The sequence below is a fragment of the Papaver somniferum genome, chromosome 3 (genome assembly GCF_003573695.1).
Source record: "Papaver somniferum cultivar HN1 chromosome 3, ASM357369v1, whole genome shotgun sequence".
NCBI classification, from domain to species: domain Eukaryota; kingdom Viridiplantae; phylum Streptophyta; class Magnoliopsida; order Ranunculales; family Papaveraceae; genus Papaver; species Papaver somniferum.
The window spans coordinates 101,569,498-101,591,671 of NC_039360.1; the positions used below are offsets into that span (position 1 = coordinate 101,569,498).

Sequence of the window (22,174 nt, forward strand, 5' to 3'; positions counted from 1 at the left end):
ATTATAAACCATTATGTCCGCCGGAATAAGACCAGAGCCATTGTCAGAGATAAGTCCAAGATCAACTTCTTTCCGTGCCGGAACACCAAACCGATAGCATATATCCGCAAAGGTATCACGAAGGAGGTCATGTCTAAACTTCAAGCCCATATCATTTTTGCAGTGCACGGCGTGATCACCAAATTTGTCCATCGCAGACGAGCAACTAGGGCAAATCCCATCCTCTTCAAATAAAGGAATACCAAGCCTATACTCGAGGATTGCACTGAAGTGTCTCGGACCAATTTTTTGCCCAATCCATCAATGGGTATTGCCAATAGGAAATCTTGAGCATGTTGGTCTCGATTGCGTTGCCACAATGCCTTATCACGGTTTGTCATCTGGAAGCTGGTAGGCATCGGACTAACCACAATATCAAAGTAAATAGTTATGAGGGAACTCATAGAGTGGACAGGTGCAACATCTTCTAAACCGGGTAAAGGAATGGAGGCACTACAAGCTGAGTTAAAGTCATGTAAGGCATTAGTAAAGCAAGAACCAACTAGGTCAATACCTGAATGTCTCAAAATGGACCTCTGCAAGACAAATGTCTGGACGCAGGAAGCAAGGTAACAGTAGGTGCGTGTGTCAGACATAGAATATGTACCCTAACCACCATACTTGAGGGGAAGAGTAACAAGCCTATGTTGTAGAAGCCCATAACCCGAACCATCACCCGTGATTAATCGACGCAAAAACTGGAAAAGATGAGTATCAAAGGTGTTTGTAGCCGAGTCCATAAAACCGGGCATGGTAGTTCTCAAGGTGAAGTACAGTCTTGAGACTCCAGTACAGTTCCTAAGTAGCAACAATTCGCATTGAGGATCCTCTAATTTGCTTACAGCCTCCATCAAGCGGACAGTTTTCTGAACTCTTTTGTGAACCATATCCATACAATAACCAGAGTTAGTGCTTACTGGACCGCCCAATTTGGTGGTCTGCTAATGTGAGAAGGAAACAACTCAAAGCTTCTATTGTCAGGAGAAGGTCAATATAACCCAGTTTTGCTGACGTTCATGTATAGCCCTAGCCCCACACCGTCTTCCTGAATGATCTTAAAAGCCTTAGCAACCTGTAGTGTGTCACCAATTATGGTTCCATCATCCAAGTGCCATGCTTGAAGCTCCAAAGAACAAACCTCAGCTATTTTCTTAACCATGGGGTGTAAAGTGATAATAAGAGCACTTTTGCCATTATGAAAAATGGCTAAATAAGGGACACCCTAAAAACACTATTTCCAATCCTATTTTTGTGTTATCCAATATGCCCCAAAATTTTCATGTATGCCCCAAATGATGGTTCTAAAAAAATCGTTAAGGCTACTGGGACTTGAGGGTGCGACCTAGAGCTCCCTTGAAAAATTGAGAAACCAACTTAGCCATGAGGATTGTTGTTACCCTATGACCCTGAAATACACTACTATTTTTTATTATTATTTTGATATATTTTGATGTGATAATTAAATAGATGATATTTGTGATGTAATTATTCAGCATTTCTCATGCTTGGTGAAAATAACGACATTATTTACTTAATTTCGTTTTATCATAATGCATTTAAAATTAGTTAAATTTTATTATTATGAAAACTTAGGAAGTTTATTAAGATAAAATAATGTTAATAAATATCACATCATCAACAACCTAAACATCCAATCACATCTTTCACACCACGTCGAGAGTTGCGGTAACCTCCCTTTTCATTGGCTGGTCAACGGAACCCACGTCCTGATTGGCCTAAATCAAAGTTAGCCCCCTTACATTTCGTGGCCGTTAATTTTTGATTGAATTGTTTGGATCTGATGCTCCATATTGGTCGATAGTATGGGAATTTTTTACACCACGTTTACATGAATGTCACAAAATCTGGACCTTTGAAGCCGCAAAATCTACAAATATCTTTAGGGAAAGCCGAGACGATTTATTTTTTTTGGAAAAAAATCTGAGAATTTCCATGTAAATAGAAAACTAACAAAAATAATTTTTTACGAGATTCTTTCATGAGCAATTAATGAAAAAGAAATCTTAGAAGATCTTTAGGGTAAAGTGGAAATAATTCTCTTTTTAGAAAAATCCGAGAATTTCCGTTGTGATTAAGGAAATATATCAAACACGTACTAGATATATTTTTGTTAACAAATCTAAAAACTGCCAGAAAAAAATTTGTTCATGCCTATATATTACTCCAAATATAGCGGTAGATTTTCCGGCAAACTATGCCAAATTTAGAGAAAAAATCAAAGGAATTTTTTGGAAACCAATACACGGCCCTACACGGATTTATATATAAACTGTACAGGCTAGGAGATGCTTTGTTAGCACATTCAGTTACAGGCGCACAGACAATACCAAGGCAAGCTATATCAAATTTCCCACTTTAGTGGTTGTGTAGGAAAAATCAGAAAACAATGGGGAACTGTAAACAAGGTTTGTATATCTAAATTACCAATTGTTTTTGTAATCATATTCACTGTTGGATTTTGGAACTTAGAAACACGTATATGTTTCTTTTCGTGATTGTGGTATTGCTGGTTTTTGTAATCATATTAACTGTCGGATTTTGGAACTTAGAATTGTCATACTGGTTGTAGGTTGTTTTTGAACTTCTTCGTCGAAGATGACACAGGAAGAGAATGGATCTAGAGGGTGTAAAGGAACTTCTGAACATGAATCAGGTAATAAATGGTATTTTATGTCTATGACTGATTTTCTCCTTGCTAGGTGGCTTAGTATTTATTCTGTTTTCATAGTGAGCATGAGCTCATTGTAAATTTTCAATCCTGGAATAAACGTTCAATGACATGGTTTTTTTCTGTCGTCTACATGTGCAACAAATGGATTTTGCATTGCACGTGATTAAGAAAATTGAAGGGCATAAAATAATCTTTAGATTTTTGCATTTTACTGTTTGTTGCGAAAAATAATCATTGGTGTTCCCCTGCGAAAAATTGAAGGGCATAAAATAATCTTTAGATTTTTAAAAGAATAAAAGTTGGCTCCTTTAAGTTCAAAATTTCTTACATGGTTTTGGGGTTTTCTTGGTTTGCAGCAAAGAGTTGTATATATAAAGTTGTTACTTCAACAGAGTTGTATATATGAAGCTGTCATGGAGAAAATTGCACAGGCAAAAAGCAACATGTGAATGAGTAAGCATATTAGACAATAGTTGATGAAAAACCTAGAATATAAAGGCTTCTAGAAATAGATTACTGACAAAATTAAGAATTATAACTATTAGTACAAACAAAATTAGGAAGACTACACAAGGGAGGTACTACTTTCAATCCAAACAGTTGAGACAGATAGCAACTTAAAGGAACAAGTAAAGAACACAAAGAATAATGGAGGAATGCCCATCCCATCCTCAATGAGTCTTAATAATTTATATAAGGTCGAGAGATAAAATGTCACCATTACATGTGCATTTCAAAATGGTCAAGAAATTACTTCACAGTATTACTATCATCGTTTAAAATCCTCTGTAAACTCAGAAGCTACTATGATATAAACAGAGACAACTAAATGTAACCATTCACAATTAACAGGCGACAACTCATTCCTCAAAGGGCTGAACATCGGGGGGTTGCGCAAGATCGACACGAGAGGGAGCATGTCTCCTTTTGTGAGGAGGGCCATCTGATGGAGAAGCACTCTCCTCCACTTCCACCCTTGGCTCAACACACAACTGTTATAGAATAATAGAAATCAGTTTCATATACAAATGAAAGCGGGTTTTAAGTGTATAATCATTTAAGGCATATACTTGTTAATAGTTCATATAAACCTTTCCAATCATACGAGGCATATAAGCTAGTTTTAAGTATTTAAGTGTCTTACTTGTTCATGAACAGCCAAGTCCTCTTCGGCATGGTTGTCTGGTTCAGCAGCTCCTTCAACAATGCCTCCAGGTAGGTTACCAACTACTTCACCAGCTACCTCAAATGCCTGTTGTAACAGGAGATAACAAAAACATAGTCTTCTATCAAAAAGTTATCATCAACAAATTTAAGATAGGAGACAAAAGAATTTAAGATAGGAAATAAAAGAATAAAAGGTATATACCTGCTGGTGAAGATTATTTCCTTGTAAGGAAACATCAGCAGCTACCTGAACATTTTGATCTCCCGCCTAGACAGTGATAGAGAAGAAACATAGTCAACTATCAAAAAGCTTCTCAGCACCAAAACATAGAAAGCGGGTTTTAAGTGTATAATCATTTAAGGTATATACTTGTTAATAGTTCATATAAACCTTTACAATCATACGAGGCATATATGCTAGTTTTAAGTATTTAAGTATCTTACTTGTTCATGAACAGCTGGTAGGTCACCAGCTACTTCAACAATGCCTCCAACAACAGGTAGGTCACCAGCTACTTCACCAGCTACCTCAAATGCCTGTTGTAACAAAAACATAGTCTTCTATCAAAAAGTTATCACCAACAAATTTAAGATAGGAGACAAAAGAATTTAAGATAGGAGATAAAAGAATAAAAGGTAAATACCTGCTGGTGAAGATTATTTCCTTCTAAAGCAACCTCAGCAGCTACCTGAATAGCTACCTGAATATTTTGATCTCCGACCTAGACAGTGAGAGAAAAGAAACATAGTCAACTATCAAAAAGCTTCTCATCACCAAAATTAAGATACGAGATAAAAGAGAAAAACATATACCTGCTGCTGAGCAGCAAGGTCTTCAGCAACCTGTTACAACACGAGCACAAAAACGTAGTCTATCAGACAGCTTTTCACCCACACAATTAAGATAAAACAGAAAAAGAAAAAGGGAGATACCTCTTGTTGAATTGCAAGTGTAGCAGCTTGCATAAGTTGTAGGTACTGGGAAGCAGCCACCGCTGCATCATAATCTGAAAGCTTATCCCTCATTTCCTACAAAAAACACACGCTAATCAATACGCCAATCAAGGTTATTCACATACACAAGAGAAATTCCGGTCAAAGTTATTACTCGTAGCTGATGAGCTAGACGGCCATCCTGAAAGTTGTAAGCAGGGCTGAGCAATATATACATCCACCGATTGCGATTGTTAGCTCCATAGTGACCAACTCCAGCTCTCAGAGCTGCAGTTTCTGCAGGAGTCCAATCTTCAAGATCCCTGACCCCATTCTCATTCTGTTCTATAACAACTTGAAATGGACCCACATGGATATCCTGTTAACAACGTACACAAAGGGAATTTAGTTTGCATAAGGGAATTTAGTTTGCATTTTGAAATTCAAACAATAGTTTAAATTTTGAAATTCATTCTATATCTCACTGTTAACTGGCTGCATAATGCTCCATCAGCAACAAGTGCTTGAGCATCACGGATTTCACCAAATTTCAATTAAAAGCAAATCAACAAATCAAACCATTAGGTACTGAAAATAACAGCATATATGGAAGGAAAAAAAAAAGAGCCAGATATACAAAGATCTTGTGATACTTAATATCAACAATTTCAACAAATCAATGACAAAAATAATATAAAAACATCAATACTGTAGAAAGATGGATCTGGTGAAACTATCAATGACCATCCAAAACCCTAAATGATGAACTTAGCCAAAACAAATACCAATGAATCAATATGTACATCAAGAATTATTTTCAATGACAAAAATCAGTATACTGATTCTAAAATCATGAACCCTAACTAAGAATCGTGATACCGTCAAAAACCCTAACAGATATCAACATGATTATCAACAACAGGGTTAAACCCTAACAATAAAACGTACATACAGATAGATCTCATGATCGTCTAGTTTTTTTGGACTAAGGAGTAAATGTTTTTCACGGGTGGACTAGTCATTAATTATCATGAAAAACTGGACTAAACAATAATTCCTATTCGGTACATTATGATAAAAAAGAATGAAACGCATGCTATAACTAATAATTGCCAAGTGAAATTATTCCTTTGATTGCAGATACGTTTATTTTCAAAAATATGAAATAAACATCTGATTAAACGTTGTTTTAACTGTTTGATGCACTAGTGAAGCTCAATCGGGATTATTTTAGTGTTATAGTTTTCCGTGGAGAACTTTTTTATTCTCATAATCATCCCACCTGCAATAAAGATTACATCTAAAGACTTAAACCTGCAATAAAGATTACATCTAAAGACTTAAAGGTCTAGACAAATAAAGCTACCACATTAAACGATAAGGAAGCCCTTCCTTCCTATTGGTCGAAATAGGCCTTTTTTAAGTTTTGTGAAACGAGTGTTTTGGTGAGGACACTTGACAACATATGATTGGTTTAAAAAGAATAGGAAAAAGATTTAATAAAGTAAACCAAATTCAATTTGGAATTCATGATGTTACAATATTTAGGTGAGGACACTTGACAACGTAGGATTAGTTTAAAAATTACAACTTTAAAAGGAAAACCTAATTTACCGTGTTTGGATTCTTATGCAAGTCCAAATTCAATTTGGAATTCGAGTAACTACTACATTGTGACTCTTTTTTCCAAATTAATATATGAAGGAGAAAAAAAAATCAACATATTTTCTACGAAAATAAAAAATAAATAAAAAATAAATCTGCACTTTTTCTAGCTTTTTAATGTATTTGCCCTGCCACACTAAATAACATCGCCACGGGGCGGGGCGACACCCCGCGACTCACCAAATAAAAAATGCATTGCCATGGGGCGTGGCGAAGCACCGCGCACACCAAATCAAAAATGCATCGCCACAGGGCGGGGCGAAGCCCCGCGACTCACTTAACAAAAAATGCATTGCCACGAGGCGTAGCGAAGCCCCGGGCGCACCAAATGAAAAATGTTTCGCCACGGGGCGGGGAGAAACCCCGCGCACACTAAATCAATGCACTGTCACGGGGCAGAGAGAAGCCCCGCATGCCAAATTAAAATAAAAAATATGCCCGGTGCGTAGCACGGGCACAAATCTAGTAATAGATGGATTTGGTTTGTCCCATTTCAATCAACGAACGTTCTTAAATCTTAAAGATAATGATATTAACATGCTAGAGATTTGGGTTAAAAATGTTTTTTTTTTATGTGATCTATTGGAGCTTCTCTATTTATATGTATTTTGACTTTTGATACGTAATTTTTCAATCAAAGTGAAGAAGAAAGTGGGGAAAGATGTTAATATGTTTCCCCATTTTATGTAATCAGAAATTTTATAAGGATTTTTGGTTCGCTCAGATCTTCCACGTTCATTCCATATAATTAAAAGTTAAATATAAATTTTTATTTTTGCTGAACAATTGTTCCAATTAATTGAAAATAAAAAAAAAATAATTTTTAGCCAACAAAAATATACAAAACTGGTAGAAAATCCTTCCACTGGATTATCAAAGGGTATCAAAATTTTCTACTCATTGAAAAGTAATCATGCTAATCAAGATTTTTTTTATAGATATTCAGATGCGTTGCCTTCGCCCCGCCACTCCAATCGAAAAAAAATCCACCGGTCCCGGTACACAGCACGGGTTACATATTAGAACAGTGCTATTATGATATTCTTACTTCAGAACTAGTACCCATCTTATATTACATATGATATCACAGTTCTTATGTATAATTCAATAAGATACTCATGTACGAAAGGAACAGTAGCTAATTCAGTGTATGAACCTTAGATATCAGTACTAAAAGCAATCAGAATCAGGTGATGCCAGACTACATGTGAAACCAAACAATTTCTTGGAGTTAATATCATTGAAAGAACATGCACATCCAAGCATTGAAAAAACATGCACATCCAAGCATTGAAGAAACATGCACAGATGTACATGGATATCTGTACAATCAGATCAAGTTATAAGAGGACGTTCCAGTGGGTTTACTCTAAAATTAATGCTTACCTAATATAATCAAAACTCTACCGTTGTAATGGGTGATGGCCCCTGCATGTTTTTGATTTGGATTTAGATATTATGAGTGAATAAAATAAAATGATTCTGATTTAGATTTAAATTTATATTTTATGAGTTAAGAAGGTATTAGATTACTGAAATAATACAATTCATGAATCATAGTGAGCAAATTGTACATGTTATAGATTTTTGATGAAAATTCGAATGAAAACCTGTTTAACAGTTCATGAATTTAATGAGTGAAGAAAGTATTAGAATTTAAGATTTACAGAAAAAGAGGAAGACTGATGAAATAATACAATACATGAATAACAAAGAGAAAGAGGTACCTATAATATAGATTTTTTATGACAAAATTCGAATGAAAAATGTTTAGTAGTTCATGAGTTTAAGAAGAAAAATAAAAATTTCATGGAAATACAAAATATTAAGATTTTACATTTAAGGGAAAGTTCATAAGATGGGAGAGATGAGGAATGATGTAGGATAAGGAATTAAGATAAATCTTTAGATTATAAAGACTGTTTTATATTTGTGTACTAGGTGATAACCCGTGCCGTCACGGCACGGGCTGTGGTTTGTTCTCTGTATCACGATTGTCATTTTCTCAACTTATTTGAAGACATATCTATTCGAATTGTTGATTGTGTTAGCAGTAACATTTACTTGGAGGCATTAATCGTCTAAATTCTGTTAGGTTTATAAACTGAATGATTTCCCAGTCATTTACGATTTACCATAGTTAATTTCTCTTGAGCTGAGCTACAAAAGTACCAATGAGAGCTATCCATACCAATCGAAATAACCTGATTAAGTGTGTGTAGTGTTTATTTGAGTAACTTTTTTTTGGGCCCGTACTCTTGGTCCAAGAGTCTTGGACCTTGGTTGGTACCATGGACCAACTGTTGATTTTCAATGCACAACAACTTGATCAACTAAATATCTCTACCCACATTTTGCTACAATTTCTTCTTCGAAAATCTAACTGCGGGATTTCTCTCAGTAAAAAAATTTAAGCAAATAGAATAATGGAAGTCTGAAGTGCTTTTTGAAGAAGTTTCATAAGCAACACCACCATCTCCAGATTGACCATCAAATCGATTTTCTAAATCTTAGAACTAAATTAGAAGAACTCAACAAAAATGTATAATTGTAACGACAGTAAATAGACAAATAAACATAATACCAAAATGTAATTTACAATCACAGTCTCCTCCATTTAGCCACAACACAGAAAATCTTTGCAATCAGAACAAAAAGAGAGAGAAGCTAACAATTATGTGTAAAGTCTCCGATTTCACCTAGCAAAAAAAAAAAATCCGGTTCCACGAAAAATGATTATACTCTGCATTAAGATCTCTTTTATAAGAAATTTAAAAGAGAAAAAGAACATCGATGACCCAAAATTATAATGCTTTTTCAAAAAGAAAAAATCAATTATAAAAACTATGAAGGAGTGGCAGTACAATGGTTAGTGACCACCAATTCTCCACATTCATTTATGTACTTGGTTGGCCTCTACGATTCTGTTCATGTTGGCTGTGTACGTCAGTCATTTTTAGCTGACGTCGCCTTCATACAAAGGTTTTGTCCATGTTATCATTGACCTTCATACCTTCATATTTGGTAATAGACGTTGTTACATTCAAATTACCTCCATATTCGGTAATAAATGTTGTTACATTCATATTATAGCAACAGTTGCATACGTCGGACTGGTGCAATAGCTACTTAGATGTAAAAAGAAAATAAAGAACAACAGAAGTATCCAAAATTAGTATAGATACATGAGTTAAATATTAAAAGCATATAAAGAAGCTTCTATCCCACTTGAATTACACCTAAAAATACTTTTATGCGGGGAATTATAAACTCATATTTTACAATTCAGGGATATGTTATAAGTTCAAGTTAGTAGTAGTACTCAGAATAACGTAGAATGCAAAAATTCAGTGTTACTTAGTAACAAAAACCCATTTCTCGATTTTTTTTAATGAAACCACGAAGTCTAGATTACGACACAAATGAAGAACTTCAATAAAGTAGTTATGACCAAACAGAATCCGCGAATGCAAGTTGGTTAAAATGTAAAATGTTACACTTCCAAAAAGAGTAATAATCATGACCAACCTTTTTTATCAGCAAAAACATAAACGGGGAGAATGAATATTGTACCACATATCCGTACGCAGATCTTTTGTAAATCTGTTGACAGTGAATGGGCAATCGTCAATAGGAATTGTAGTCTGTACATAATGTAAAAAGAAATTTATATGCAAGTATAAACATATCTCGGGATACTCTATTTACAACTCAACATAACATTGTCTACATATCCTGCAGTATGAGTAGATCGAATGTCGTTTTAAACCAAGATGAGCATTCATACCCCAGTAAATGTTAAAACCAAAACTGAACTGTAAAAGTTAAAGAAACGTGAAGAGTATAATGTCCATTTAAACCATTGTAATCTCTCCACTCAGTTTCTTTGAATATTTATTCTTGGTAGTGAAATGTAACTTATATGTGAAATACTTTTTACTGAATTGGAAATCTCTTTTATTATTAGAAATTAACTGAACGGTCTATAAGTGAAGATGCGATTATTGGGGAATATATAACTATGCTTGAAACATATTTTTTTTCAATTCTTACCTGAAAAACTCAAGATTCACATGGTCAACTTATTGTGCAATCTGTAGACCTGCATATAAAGATGACTCTGACATACAAAATTCAATCAGCTGCATTTTCAAAGTTGGATAAAAATCGAAACTGAGTTGACACCAATATAGAAATAAGCAGCTTGACACTAAATTTCACATGACTACAATTGAAACCATATTTATCACATAAATTGAAACCGAAAAGGCTAAATTGAAGGCTTGCTAACTTGTAAAACCATGAAATTCTACTCTAAATGGAAAAAGTAGACAGAAAAAAGATATAGGACGGAGAGAAAATCAAGTAAAGCGTTACCAAAGCAATGTCCATTTAGACCATTGTAATCTCCCAATCTCTCGATTCATACATCTGTCCACTCTCAGACTCAGAGAGTAGTATGGTTCATGTATTTCTCCATTTTTATCAAACTTGATTCAAGCAAATTGATAATCCTAAGATTCAAACTTTCTTTTCACATACACACATCTCTAAATTCTGAATATCAAGTACCAAATTCAATTTTAAGATTAAAATCCAAAAGTACGATGACATATGGTCGCGTTTTGACCCTATGTTTTACTTTTGTCATTTTTAATCAAATCAAAACTGATAAGTAAAACAATTCGAAGAATAACTAAAAAGAAATAGAGAAAAGGGATTGAAGACCTAACCATACTATTCGCAGTATCGCCAAATGGAATGACGAAACCCTAGAAATTGGATTATGAAGAGTCTCCAAGCTTCTAAAACGAAGAAAAATTGAAAATGAATATATAATAAAGGGAATAAAGTTGGAGGATAGTTACCTTTTATAAATGAGATTGATTACATTGATGGCGGAGCAAAACTGAAACGCTCTGACATCGAATTCCAATAATAACGTGGTCTTCTTCCGGCTTTGAACGAAAAACAAGGTTATGGTTGGAGTGTTAAAAGTATGGGGTGTGATCTCAGCCGTCCTTTATATGTCTAAATTGTAAACCACCGTCCAATGTGTAAATCTGGAGAGGAGAGTTTACATGCATATCAGTGGCTTAATCTAGAGCGTCCTTTATGTATCCATATTGTGGATGACCGTCCATTGTTAAAAACACCATTGTCCCTTATAATATAGATAAAGATTCTTTTACTCTATTAGGAAAACCTTTCCGTAAAATTTAGGAAAAAATTCGAGAAAACGAAACAATTGATAGAATTAATGATTTGCATATTATGTTTACGTCGGGAAACTCAAGTCTAAATATCTCAACGAGGTTGATCGGAATCGATTTGGTGTGTTCTAGCCCAGTTGAATCGACTGCAATTTGCCTCTACTAAAGTAAATAGTACGTAAAATAATAAAGCCCAAAGTGAATAAGGAAAATGTGCAAACCAAATGTGAAGCCCTATAAAAAAATATAGGCTCCACCATATACCGTACAAAGATTGTTACAATTTTTAGGCTAAACCACAAATATATTCGTCGGGCACTTTAGGTAGCACCAAATATCCCACAATATATTGATTATCAACCGGTATCAAACTTTTCAACTAATTAAAAAAATAATCTATCATACAATTTTTCCAATGTATATGAACCACGGGCGTGGGGCAAAGCACCGCCACACCAAATCAACAGTTCACACCAGACTCGGTGCGTAGCACGGGTTACATACTAGTTAATATAATCGATCGACATTATTGGAAACTTATAGATATTTTTGCATCAAAATTTAAGATGAAATAAAATACTTATCTATGATTGTTTTGAGAAAATGATGTAACTTGTTGAATTGTCATCGCTTCTTTTGATTCGCGGATGCGCAAGACTTCATTACTATGTGCACCTTCTTGTTGAAACTAAAACATTTACAACTTGTCGAACATGTTCAAAGCTTCTTGGCATGAAATTTTTGGTATCTCCGTACTATCATCATCAGGATTATCTCCCTCCGCTTCTTGTCTAATTCCACCGATGATTTCTTTTCGGTTAAAGCATATATGATTTGTTGTTCATTTGGATGATTAAGGAAGATATCCATATCCATTATAATTTACATACTTTGAATTAGCAAAAAAAATTAATATACCTCCATATATTAATAAACTCCATATATTAATAATTTTGTGAAGTCCCAAGGCTATTAATATATAGAGTTTTTATTGTATCAGTCTATCAGAGCTAGGCCCGAACGCGGGGTGTAGGCGTACCAAATTAGTAGCCACCGTAGCCGAATGACTAAACACATGTGCACCTGTGACCGAATGACTGGTCACTCGTATTGACCTGTACGTGGTGTGGATTGTGGACCGTGACCGAATGTCGCCTGCACACCCATGGCCCATGCGTGTGCAGGTCCACTTGTTAGGTCGAATGACTGGCCTTACACGTGAAGGAGGGTGTGAAAGGAAAATAGTCCCACATCACTAGTTTTCCGCATAATGAACTTAAAATAAAATATGGTAGGGCCTCTCTACTCATTCCCAATTGATTTTGAGTTGGATGCTCGCAGACTTTAACATGTTCCCTTTTAATTAAAAACTTGACACTTTTTAGAGAGCATTAAACTTTAATTTCCAAGAATTTTAGGATATCAAGGAGAATTGTAATTTCCAAAACAAGAACGTATTAAGAAGATCCTCTTTTCATAATAACCTGTCATCTTCTCCGTTTTTCCGTCGTTCATGCGTAGGGTTTATTGTCTAGGTTATTGTGTCTAGAAAACAATATTGTTGATAAATGTTTTCCTATTGATGATAAATGTTTCTGTAACTAAAGATTCCTTCTAGCAAAACTGCAATTGTTGATAAATATTTTCACCTTTTGAGAGGAGGTTTTCTTTTCCATATTTCTTTTTTTAGGAGTATATATGTAGGAGTAGATTTTTAGGAAATGGTGCAACACATTCGTAAATTGTAATGCAACACCCCTCTCAAACGGTGCACACTCGGCGCTTATTTTTCGGTCAATGTATCATTTTTGTAAAAAATTTGGAGTGGAGATTATTTTGTCGCAGAAAATGCAACCGAAACCTACACTGTGTCAGTGGGGTGGTGGGCCCCACCCTTCCCACCCATATCTCAAAAAGCGGTGCAATTCACATAATATGAAACAACCTCATTTCCGGTGAAAGAAAATTTTTCATCAAGAAGAAATAGATATATATAAGCTTCAGAAAAAGAGAAAAATACCAATGGGTGGTCAAACTTGGTGAACTTACCTTATCGTCCTTTACCTAATAAAACCTAAAAGTATACCTCATATCCTAAAACAGTGGTTTTCGGCGGGGTGGGGTGGTGGTGGTGGTTAACAAGGAGTTCTGTTCCATTGAAATATAATAACACCACTTATAAGAAGACAAAAAATTATACAATACAATATATATTTAATACATTGATACTTTCGTACATATTACATACACGTTGATTCAATTATTTAAGATTCAAAGTGTGATCTATGTTCTATGGGATACCGAAATATTAATTTCTTAAATCATATGATTTCTGTTGTTGAGTATGTATTCATAAAAAAGTTAAAACAAAGTGTAATAATCATTATTTACAATTTATTTTGAACAAAAATTTCGTTTCTATTATAATGCTCGAAGAGCAGGTTACATTGAAAAGACAAAAAAAAATAGTACCAAGAAAAAAAAAAACCTAAAGAATATGCAACAGAACCAGAGAGGCTTGACCCGACACACTACCCGCAACAACCATCCGCTACCCATTAACCTTAATGAAACCCGAGATGCTACATCACCTCAGAGGATAAAATTCACAACAACAGCGCCGCTTCGAGGAACAGTACAACAACTGGGATATTCACACTTGAAATTAACACGAACAAGAGACGAGGAGATGCAAATAGAAACAAAATAAACCACGATCAAACTATCACATGTACCATCTCTCTTACCAAGGCAGCAAAGGTTTTTTCTTGCTTTTAATATCTTTTTATCCCGGGTAGTAGAGAACCAAAAAGGTTAAAATCATGCAACATGAATTATTAAGAGTTGATATATAGCCTTTTTGGTCTTGTTTATTGTTCTGATTTTGGTATGATTTAAACTGGACGTATGAATTAGTAAGGTCTCCTACAATATACCATATCATACTTCACATGATTTCAATATTTCATGGCCATATTCAGACTGGTGTTCAGTTAGTCGTATTTGACTGAGGTTTTGATCAAGGTAGTCATTGGTAGCATATTTTTTTTATCGACCAAAAAGAATAAATGAAGGTGCACACAAGCCGTGTGCAAGCAGATACAAATAAAGTTGAGTACAAACCCCAAAAAAAAACGAATAGCACAAAGCCAGAACTAAAGATAGACAAATTCTAAGTACACAAGGAAGATCAGCCGATGAAAACCCACCTTGACGTACCTGAAATTCAAAAGAAACTTGCAAACAAAAACAAAAACATCACCCAATATCAAGTAGAAGACTCGTCAACCTCCCCTATGGTTAAATAATCATGATTATTCGCTAGATTGTTAAATATGTCTTGACGATGTACCTCCACAGGGGGGGAAGTTAGTCATTAGTAGCATTATAGACCACAAACAAACATCAATTTTCCATACATCAAATTCATAGTAGATTTCAACCAAAAATAACACCAAAATTTTAACATTGTGTTAGGAGTAGGAAAATGAAAATTGTGTAACTTTATATACAAAATACTACATTTGACCTTAATCTCAGCAAATTCTCCTATATGATGACCATGATTAACATAATAGTATATGTGCAGTGATGTTCTGTGTGCTGTCTTTACAAATTAGTGTCAAGAAATAGAGAACATGAATGAATGAATGGGCCCCGTAGGTTTTGTATATTTGATTTTACATCGTCATTTTTTAACCTGCAAATGTCAGTATCTTTTTTTCTTTTTTGTGGCGTTACAATTTGAAATTTTTATATAGTCATCCACATCTCTTCAAATTTTTAGGAAAATTTACGCCTGGTAGGTATGGACAAGTAATCGCAAAATGAGTATCCACTACATATTCCTTACAAACTAATGTGGTCCATAGTGTACTATCAATTTCTGAAAAAGCGGGGGTCTAACAACACCCCCCAATATTTCGTTTAGGAAATCTGTATGGACTAGCTCCGAAATACTTTGCTAGAGAATCAACTAGACAATCAGACTCAACCTAGAATAAAGTATCTCAAGGAGTTAATATCTCTCACTTGTTTTGATTAATACTCAAGCTAAGAACAATAGCGAGTCTTTTTAATCAAAAACAAGGAATAACTTGGATGGTACCAAAGACCAATATCCAAGGATCAATCAATATCAATCAAAAACCAAAGGTTGGATTTCCAATTGATGATCTTAATGCACAACCTGTATTATTTCAATTTTATAAAAATATAATGCGGAAAATAAATAACACAGACACCAGAAATTTTGTTAACGAGGAAACCGCAAATGCATAAAAACCCCGGGACCTAGTCCAGATTGAATACACACTGTATTAAGCCGCTACAGACACTAGCCTACTGCAAACGAACTTCAGGCTGGACTATAGTTGAACCCCTATCAATCTCCCACTGATACAAGGTACAGTTGTACTCCTACGCCTCTGATCCCAACAGGATGCTATGTACTTGATTCCCTTAGCTGAAATTACCCACAACTAAGAGTTGCTACGACCCAAAATCGCAGGCTTGATAATAAACAAATATGTCTCACACAGAAAAGTCTATCAAAGGATAAATCTGTCTCCCACAGAAAAACCCTAGGTTTTGTTCCGTCTTCAGATATAAAATCAAGGTAACATGAACCAATTGATAATTCGGTCTTATATTCCCGAAGAACAGCCTAGATTAATCAGTCACCTCTCAATAATCCTTCCTGACTACACAAGCGGGTTATCGAGGAATGACAAACAGTGAGACGAAGATGTTTGTGACTTCTTTATCTTGCCTATCGGAGATATTCAAATCTCAAGCCAATCGTTTCGATTGTACTCGTACGATAGAAGATACAAGATCAGATCACACAACTGCGATAAAAGTAGTATCGGTCTGGCTTCACAATCCCAATGAAGTCTTTAAGTCATTAACCCGAATTTAGAGAAGAAACTCAAGGGTTAATGGAGATCGACTCTAGCGAGCGCACTAGTATCACACATATGTGTGGGGATTAATTTTTGCTCTAGATAGAAGTCCCTTATATATAGCCTTTCAAATCAGGGTTTTCCCTTAGGAATTAAGCAAACCTTATTCATCGTTAGATGAAACCTGATTTAGATTCAAGCTAATATTTCTCAACTGTTAGATCGAAAAACAAAGCTTGTCATACACAATTGGTAGACGTGAACTGGGTTTGTGAAACACAAGCTCAAACGTGTATGTGTATGTTGGTTCAACATAGTAACCAAAAGGTTAACCATATGAGCATCTCATATTAACCTGGTTCTTCTTTACCATAACTAGTTCAAATGACTTCAAGATGAACTAGTTAAGAGTTGTTCAATTGCTATGAGATCTTATGTGATTACACAAGACACAATTGAAAAAATATGATTCGATTTGATTGAATCGGCTCATGAATATTATAGCCACGGTTTGCAAAAGCATTCCTTAGTAATTTAATGTATCATGTTCAGAGCACATCTTTAGATCATAACCACTTAAGCTCACAAGCAAGTTCGCGGACTTAAGTTCAATCAGTTGAGTTTTCCAAACTCAGCAGAAATTCTCGGTCGAGAACTTACGCCAGTTCGCGGACTTAGCACACAAACGAGTTTTGGAAAATCCTAGCAGAAATTTTCGGTGTGAAAACTTCCGTCAGTTCGCGGACTTGAATCTGCAAACTGAGTTCGCGAACTTGGCAAGCCAATTCCACAATCCTGCCGATTTCTCTTGATCAACAAAATTCGAAAACTTCGGTTCAAGGAATACATGGTTATGCAATCTAAACTCTCATTCCAACCATTGAGACATTCTCAGAGGACGCTATGTAGCCGTTATTCACAAACCGATTCACGTCAGAGCAATTCTCAAAAGTGATTGAAACTTTTCATGACTATCGTCACTAGGTGAAGATAAACCTGATCAAAGCGAAACGCTTTACCAACACATGATTTCGAGAAAAAAGATAAGCATTGAATACTCGGATCAATATATCAAATGTGTATGATCTAGTCTATATAGCATACGACTTTTGTCTCATAAGAAGTAGGAGATAGAATAGATAGACTATTGGGTGATAGATAAGTTCAAGTCTTCACATACCTTTTTGTTGATGAAGTTCCACGGTTCCTTGTGTAGATCTTCGTCGTTGTCGTTGAATCGCCATGAATTTCTTGAGCTCAACTACACCTTTCCTATCCTAGTCCGAGGCTAGCTAATAGGCTAGAAATCAAGACTTATAGTTTTGATCACTAACATTGACAAACATGCTTGATATAGCAACACATACGAGGTCAACCGAGCTATGCTCTGACAATCTCCCCCTTTGTCAATTTTAGTGAAAAAACTATTAATACATATGGAATACAAAAAAGATAAACTTTAGTGGCTCCTATTCCATAGTCTAATCTTCAACGTTCCTTGAAATCTTCGTCCTTGCAAGTACTCCAATGATCCCAAAGGTTGTAAGTTTAGTATCACCGTTGTTGAAGATCCGTAGCAATAACAATGAGAGAAATCGAGATTCTCGATCATTATTATACAATGTCATAGTACTATTATGTAACATCAAAGTCCAATTGTATCACGACTTTAACAATAATACTATGGTGATATGTATCACTCCCCCTAGTCAATACTCTATCTCGATCATGGAAACCACTTCCCCTTACACAATGATCCGAAAACCATATGTATTAGTAGTGTGAACTACAATATTTCTCCCCCTTTTTGTCAATAAAATTGGCAAAGGTAAAAGAACGGGTTCATAATGAAATTTCCACAAGAGACATTTCATAGACCAAAAGAAGGAATACACATCATCTTAATTTAGATGCAATCTTATAGCCGAAGCTAACAACATTCATCAAGGAGTTTAAAGATACAAGATAACCCCTTTAAAATTCCACAGCCGCATACCCCGCAAGATATTACCATTAAGCACAAGTTCAAAAGAACTCTCCCCCATTTGATGTCATACCCGAGAGAACAACAAGAGCGACCTTAATTTTGAAAGAAAAGAAGGATTTTAATTGGACACAAAAAACCACGCGAATGATTTTCTATATCCAAAACTCAACCAAATTAATCACAAGTAAACCCATGATTAATTCAATTGGAATACGTAACTAAATCAAATCACAAAAATGATCAATTTAATTGATTGTGCTCAACATATGTAAACCTACGGAGCAACAAGCTACAACTAAGTTAATCATATGGAGGTGACTAACTTAACCGTTCAAATACTCAACATAAGAAAAACCTTACGGAATATAAGAATACTCAACATAAGGAAAACCTTACGGAATATTCAAGACTACATTAACCAATAAAACATTATAGTGTAGTCATTCATATACTCAACACAATGAATTGTGGAATATATGAAAACTCAACTAGATTAATTGCAAGAGAACCTATAATTAATCTAATTGGAATACGAATAACCAAACTAATCACCGAAGTAATCAATTTAATTATTTTTGGGCTCAACATAAGAGAATTATAGAACCCCGACTAAGTTCATCATAGAATATGACAACCTTAACCGTACATGTACTCAACATAAGAAAGAAGAAACTTATGGAGTACAAACTAAATAACCAAACTAGTTGATTAATTTAGTTCCTAATGCTCAACATATAGCATCTTACGGAACAACCAACAAAGCCAACAAGAATAATCGACTTAGTCGTACCGTGCTCAACATAAGACACACAATGGAGCCTTCACGGTATACAAAGGATAGATCAATGAAGATCATAACCGTGGATAAATATACAAGGATCTATTTTATTTTCCATCATTATATGCATAACAATATAATAGACTTTATCCTTATCACACAAAAGATTTAGTCCTATTTTCCATCAAATACATGATTGCATATGCATAACTTTTGTAAATGTCAAAAGTCCATTCGTCCTTAAACCAATAAACGAATATCGATCATGAACGACTTTACTTTTGACAGCAATATGGGACCTTCAAGTTCACGGACGCAAACAATACATATCCCATAAAAAATATTGTAATATATCAAACCAAAAGAATAATGAAATAACAATCATCCTCCAAATATTTTTAGAAATTTTAAACCAAAAAACCTAAAAAAATAAACATAAGAAGATGAAACAAAATAGCTATGTGTAGTCACAATCATCGCTATTCAAAGCACTAGTTATTCTTCCAACCAATCCAAAAAGAAGACTTCCTAGGCAATACAAATTACTCATCTTCTTCATCTTCTTCTTCCTCTTCATCATCAGAGATATTCCAAGAGGATCGAATTGTGTTCAACTCTTCCTTGAGTTCGGGAAACTTTGATGCAACCAAGGACAATTATTCTTGAACACACTTTACTCTAGTATCAACTTCTCGTACACCTTCATGAATCTTTTGGAGAAGGCTTATTGTAGTAGGGTCGCTAAAATCAAGAGAAGCAATTCTTTGTCGCTTACAAGAATTTTCCTTTACACGCCTAAAGGTACACGGGCGAACCAATTTGGGGACCTCAATAGAATTTCCAATAAAATTACAACCACGATCTTGACAAATGCGACTAATCAAGCAAGGGTATCCCAACATTTTGATGGGAGAAGTCATCGAGATCATTTGAGAGATGATGAATCCACAAACATCGAGACTAGAAATACCCGAATTAAGGAAATAAACCAATTCCGCAAAATCATGACTCCACCAAGAATTTTCAATTATGGAGGGACAAAGATTGGGAATACCAAGTTTTCCAAAAGCCATTAAGGCAATACTAAGATCATTAGTGGGAAACTTTCCTTGACACCAAACGACCTTCTTACCACAAAGCCCAATTGAAATATCATCACATGAAGGACGTTCATCATCGGGTCTAGGAAGCCGAAAGTTTCTTAATGGAATATTAGTAAGCCTTGAAATTAGGTCTCTATCAACAAGGAACCTTTTCCTACCAATCATGGATTTAAATTCCATTTTGATGTGATCAACATCATGTATATTGGGATAGAAAACCCTTGTAAGAGAATCAAATCCTTGACCTAGAACATCAAAGAGATTTCCAAACTTGAATTTTGAAAGCATATTAAATCCTCTTCATGCCCACTAGAAAAATCAATCCTCTTTTCAAGAATAAAACCCTTATTGGAAATTTTATCAAACACTATTTCACAATCATCATTAACATGCCTAATTCTAGGAGAGTTTTGATTATAAGAAGTATTCAAACTAGAGGAATTTGACTTTTTGGAACTCCTTTTCATACCCTTAGAATTCACCATAGATATGAGAAGTTGAAAGGAGCAATAGGAAAATACTTACTTGGATAGATAACTTCAAACACCCTTCATCTTAATTTCTTCAATGAAGCTCTAATGATGGAAAACAACAAACCCTAGCTCACGTACGCGGACGGAAGAAGATGAAGGAGAAGGTTCGTGGACCTCAAGCATATATACCCTTCATTCATCGGCTTGGGATGAACACGAACCGTGACCCACAAGAGACTTATGGGATTTTCTTAGCCCTTTCCACATTAAGGTATGCAATCAACATACATGTGAAAGATAACAGAAGCAATAGAAAGCTAACTAAACACAACACAACTATACACAACTCAAACCATTTCTTGCCCCACTTCAAGATATGTACAAATGGGTAAAGCCAGTCTTGTTACCAAGAGGCATAATGAGCAGAGAAATTCTCATGCGAATCTTCTGGTTGATATGAGTGAACAGTCCCTGTAGTATAATCAAAGTAATGGTGATAGTCAGGGAAGTTAAAGCTTTCTGTCCTTCGTTTACTCTGGCTAAAAGAAGGATTCTTCCGATTTCTGGGTTGTACAGTATTAACAGAATTAACACAACCAAAACCCTTTCCGGAAATATTCTTAGACTTAACATATTTAAGTTTTTCTAAGAATTTAAAAACGCCTTCGAACGCTACAGATCATTATTAATCGATCCTTTACGATAGTATTCCTCATAGAGATCAAGAGTTAATTTAGTGAGGTTCCATATCCTTGAGCGTATTGAGCGTTTTCTCAATCTTTCCTTCCTTTTAATTTTTCCTTATAATTGACTCTTAACATCTAAATCTCCCCCTTTAGATGAAGTAAGATTATCATGAGAAACAAAAGGTTTTAACCATAATAATCTCTGTACAATCTTTAAGGAATTCTGACGTGCGTTACATATTCCAGGAGGAAGCTTTCCAAAGAAATTTCCCATAGGGGAACTTATAAGGAATGAACAAACACAAACTCATTAGGTTTACCGTGTTTGCCTGCTCTGATACCAATTGAAAAAGCGGGGGTCTAACAACACCACCCAATATTTCGTTTAGGCAATCTATATGGACTAACTCCGAAATACTTTGCTAGAGAATCAACTAGACATCCAGACTCAATCTAGAATAAAGTATCTCAAAGAGTTAATATCTCTCACTTGTTTTTATTAATACTCAATCTAAGAACAATAACGAGTCTTTT

General features: G+C 35.0%; 1 protein-coding gene and 1 long non-coding RNA gene across 2 annotated transcripts; one reads left to right on the plus strand and one right to left on the minus strand.

The window, feature by feature from the left end:
• The first annotated feature begins 2,320 nt into the window (after window positions 1-2,320).
• Window positions 2,321-3,718, plus strand: LOC113361525. Its single transcript, XR_003365164.1, has 3 exons — window positions 2,321-2,465; window positions 2,630-2,713; window positions 3,584-3,718. It is a non-coding gene; the product is annotated as an uncharacterized LOC113361525 (long non-coding RNA).
• Window positions 3,378-5,773, minus strand: LOC113361524. Its single transcript, XM_026604749.1, has 9 exons — window positions 5,317-5,773; window positions 5,007-5,210; window positions 4,832-4,927; window positions 4,712-4,741; window positions 4,543-4,620; window positions 4,343-4,435; window positions 4,101-4,166; window positions 3,876-3,983; window positions 3,378-3,723 (listed from the first exon to the last, which is right to left on the minus strand). The coding sequence occupies exons 2-9, from the start codon at window positions 5,067-5,069 to the stop codon at window positions 3,592-3,594; spliced, it is 666 nt and encodes a 221-aa protein (XP_026460534.1). The 5' UTR covers window positions 5,070-5,210; window positions 5,317-5,773; the 3' UTR covers window positions 3,378-3,591.
• Between the last annotated feature and the right edge of the window lie 16,401 nt (window positions 5,774-22,174).

Excerpts from the sequence above, each read along its gene's own strand:
- LOC113361524 (XM_026604749.1), bottom strand. The coding sequence starts at position 5,069 with ATGTATATATTGCTCAGCCCTGCTTACAACTTTCAGGATGGCCGTCTA. Across the intron at positions 4,928-5,006 it reads GTCTAGCTCATCAGCTACGA|GAAATGAGGGATAAGCTTTC; the intron begins GTAATAACTTTG and ends TGTTTTTTGTAG. Across the intron at positions 4,167-4,342 it reads TACCAGCTGTTCATGAACAA|GCGGGAGATCAAAATGTTCA; the intron begins GTAAGATACTTA and ends ATCACTGTCTAG.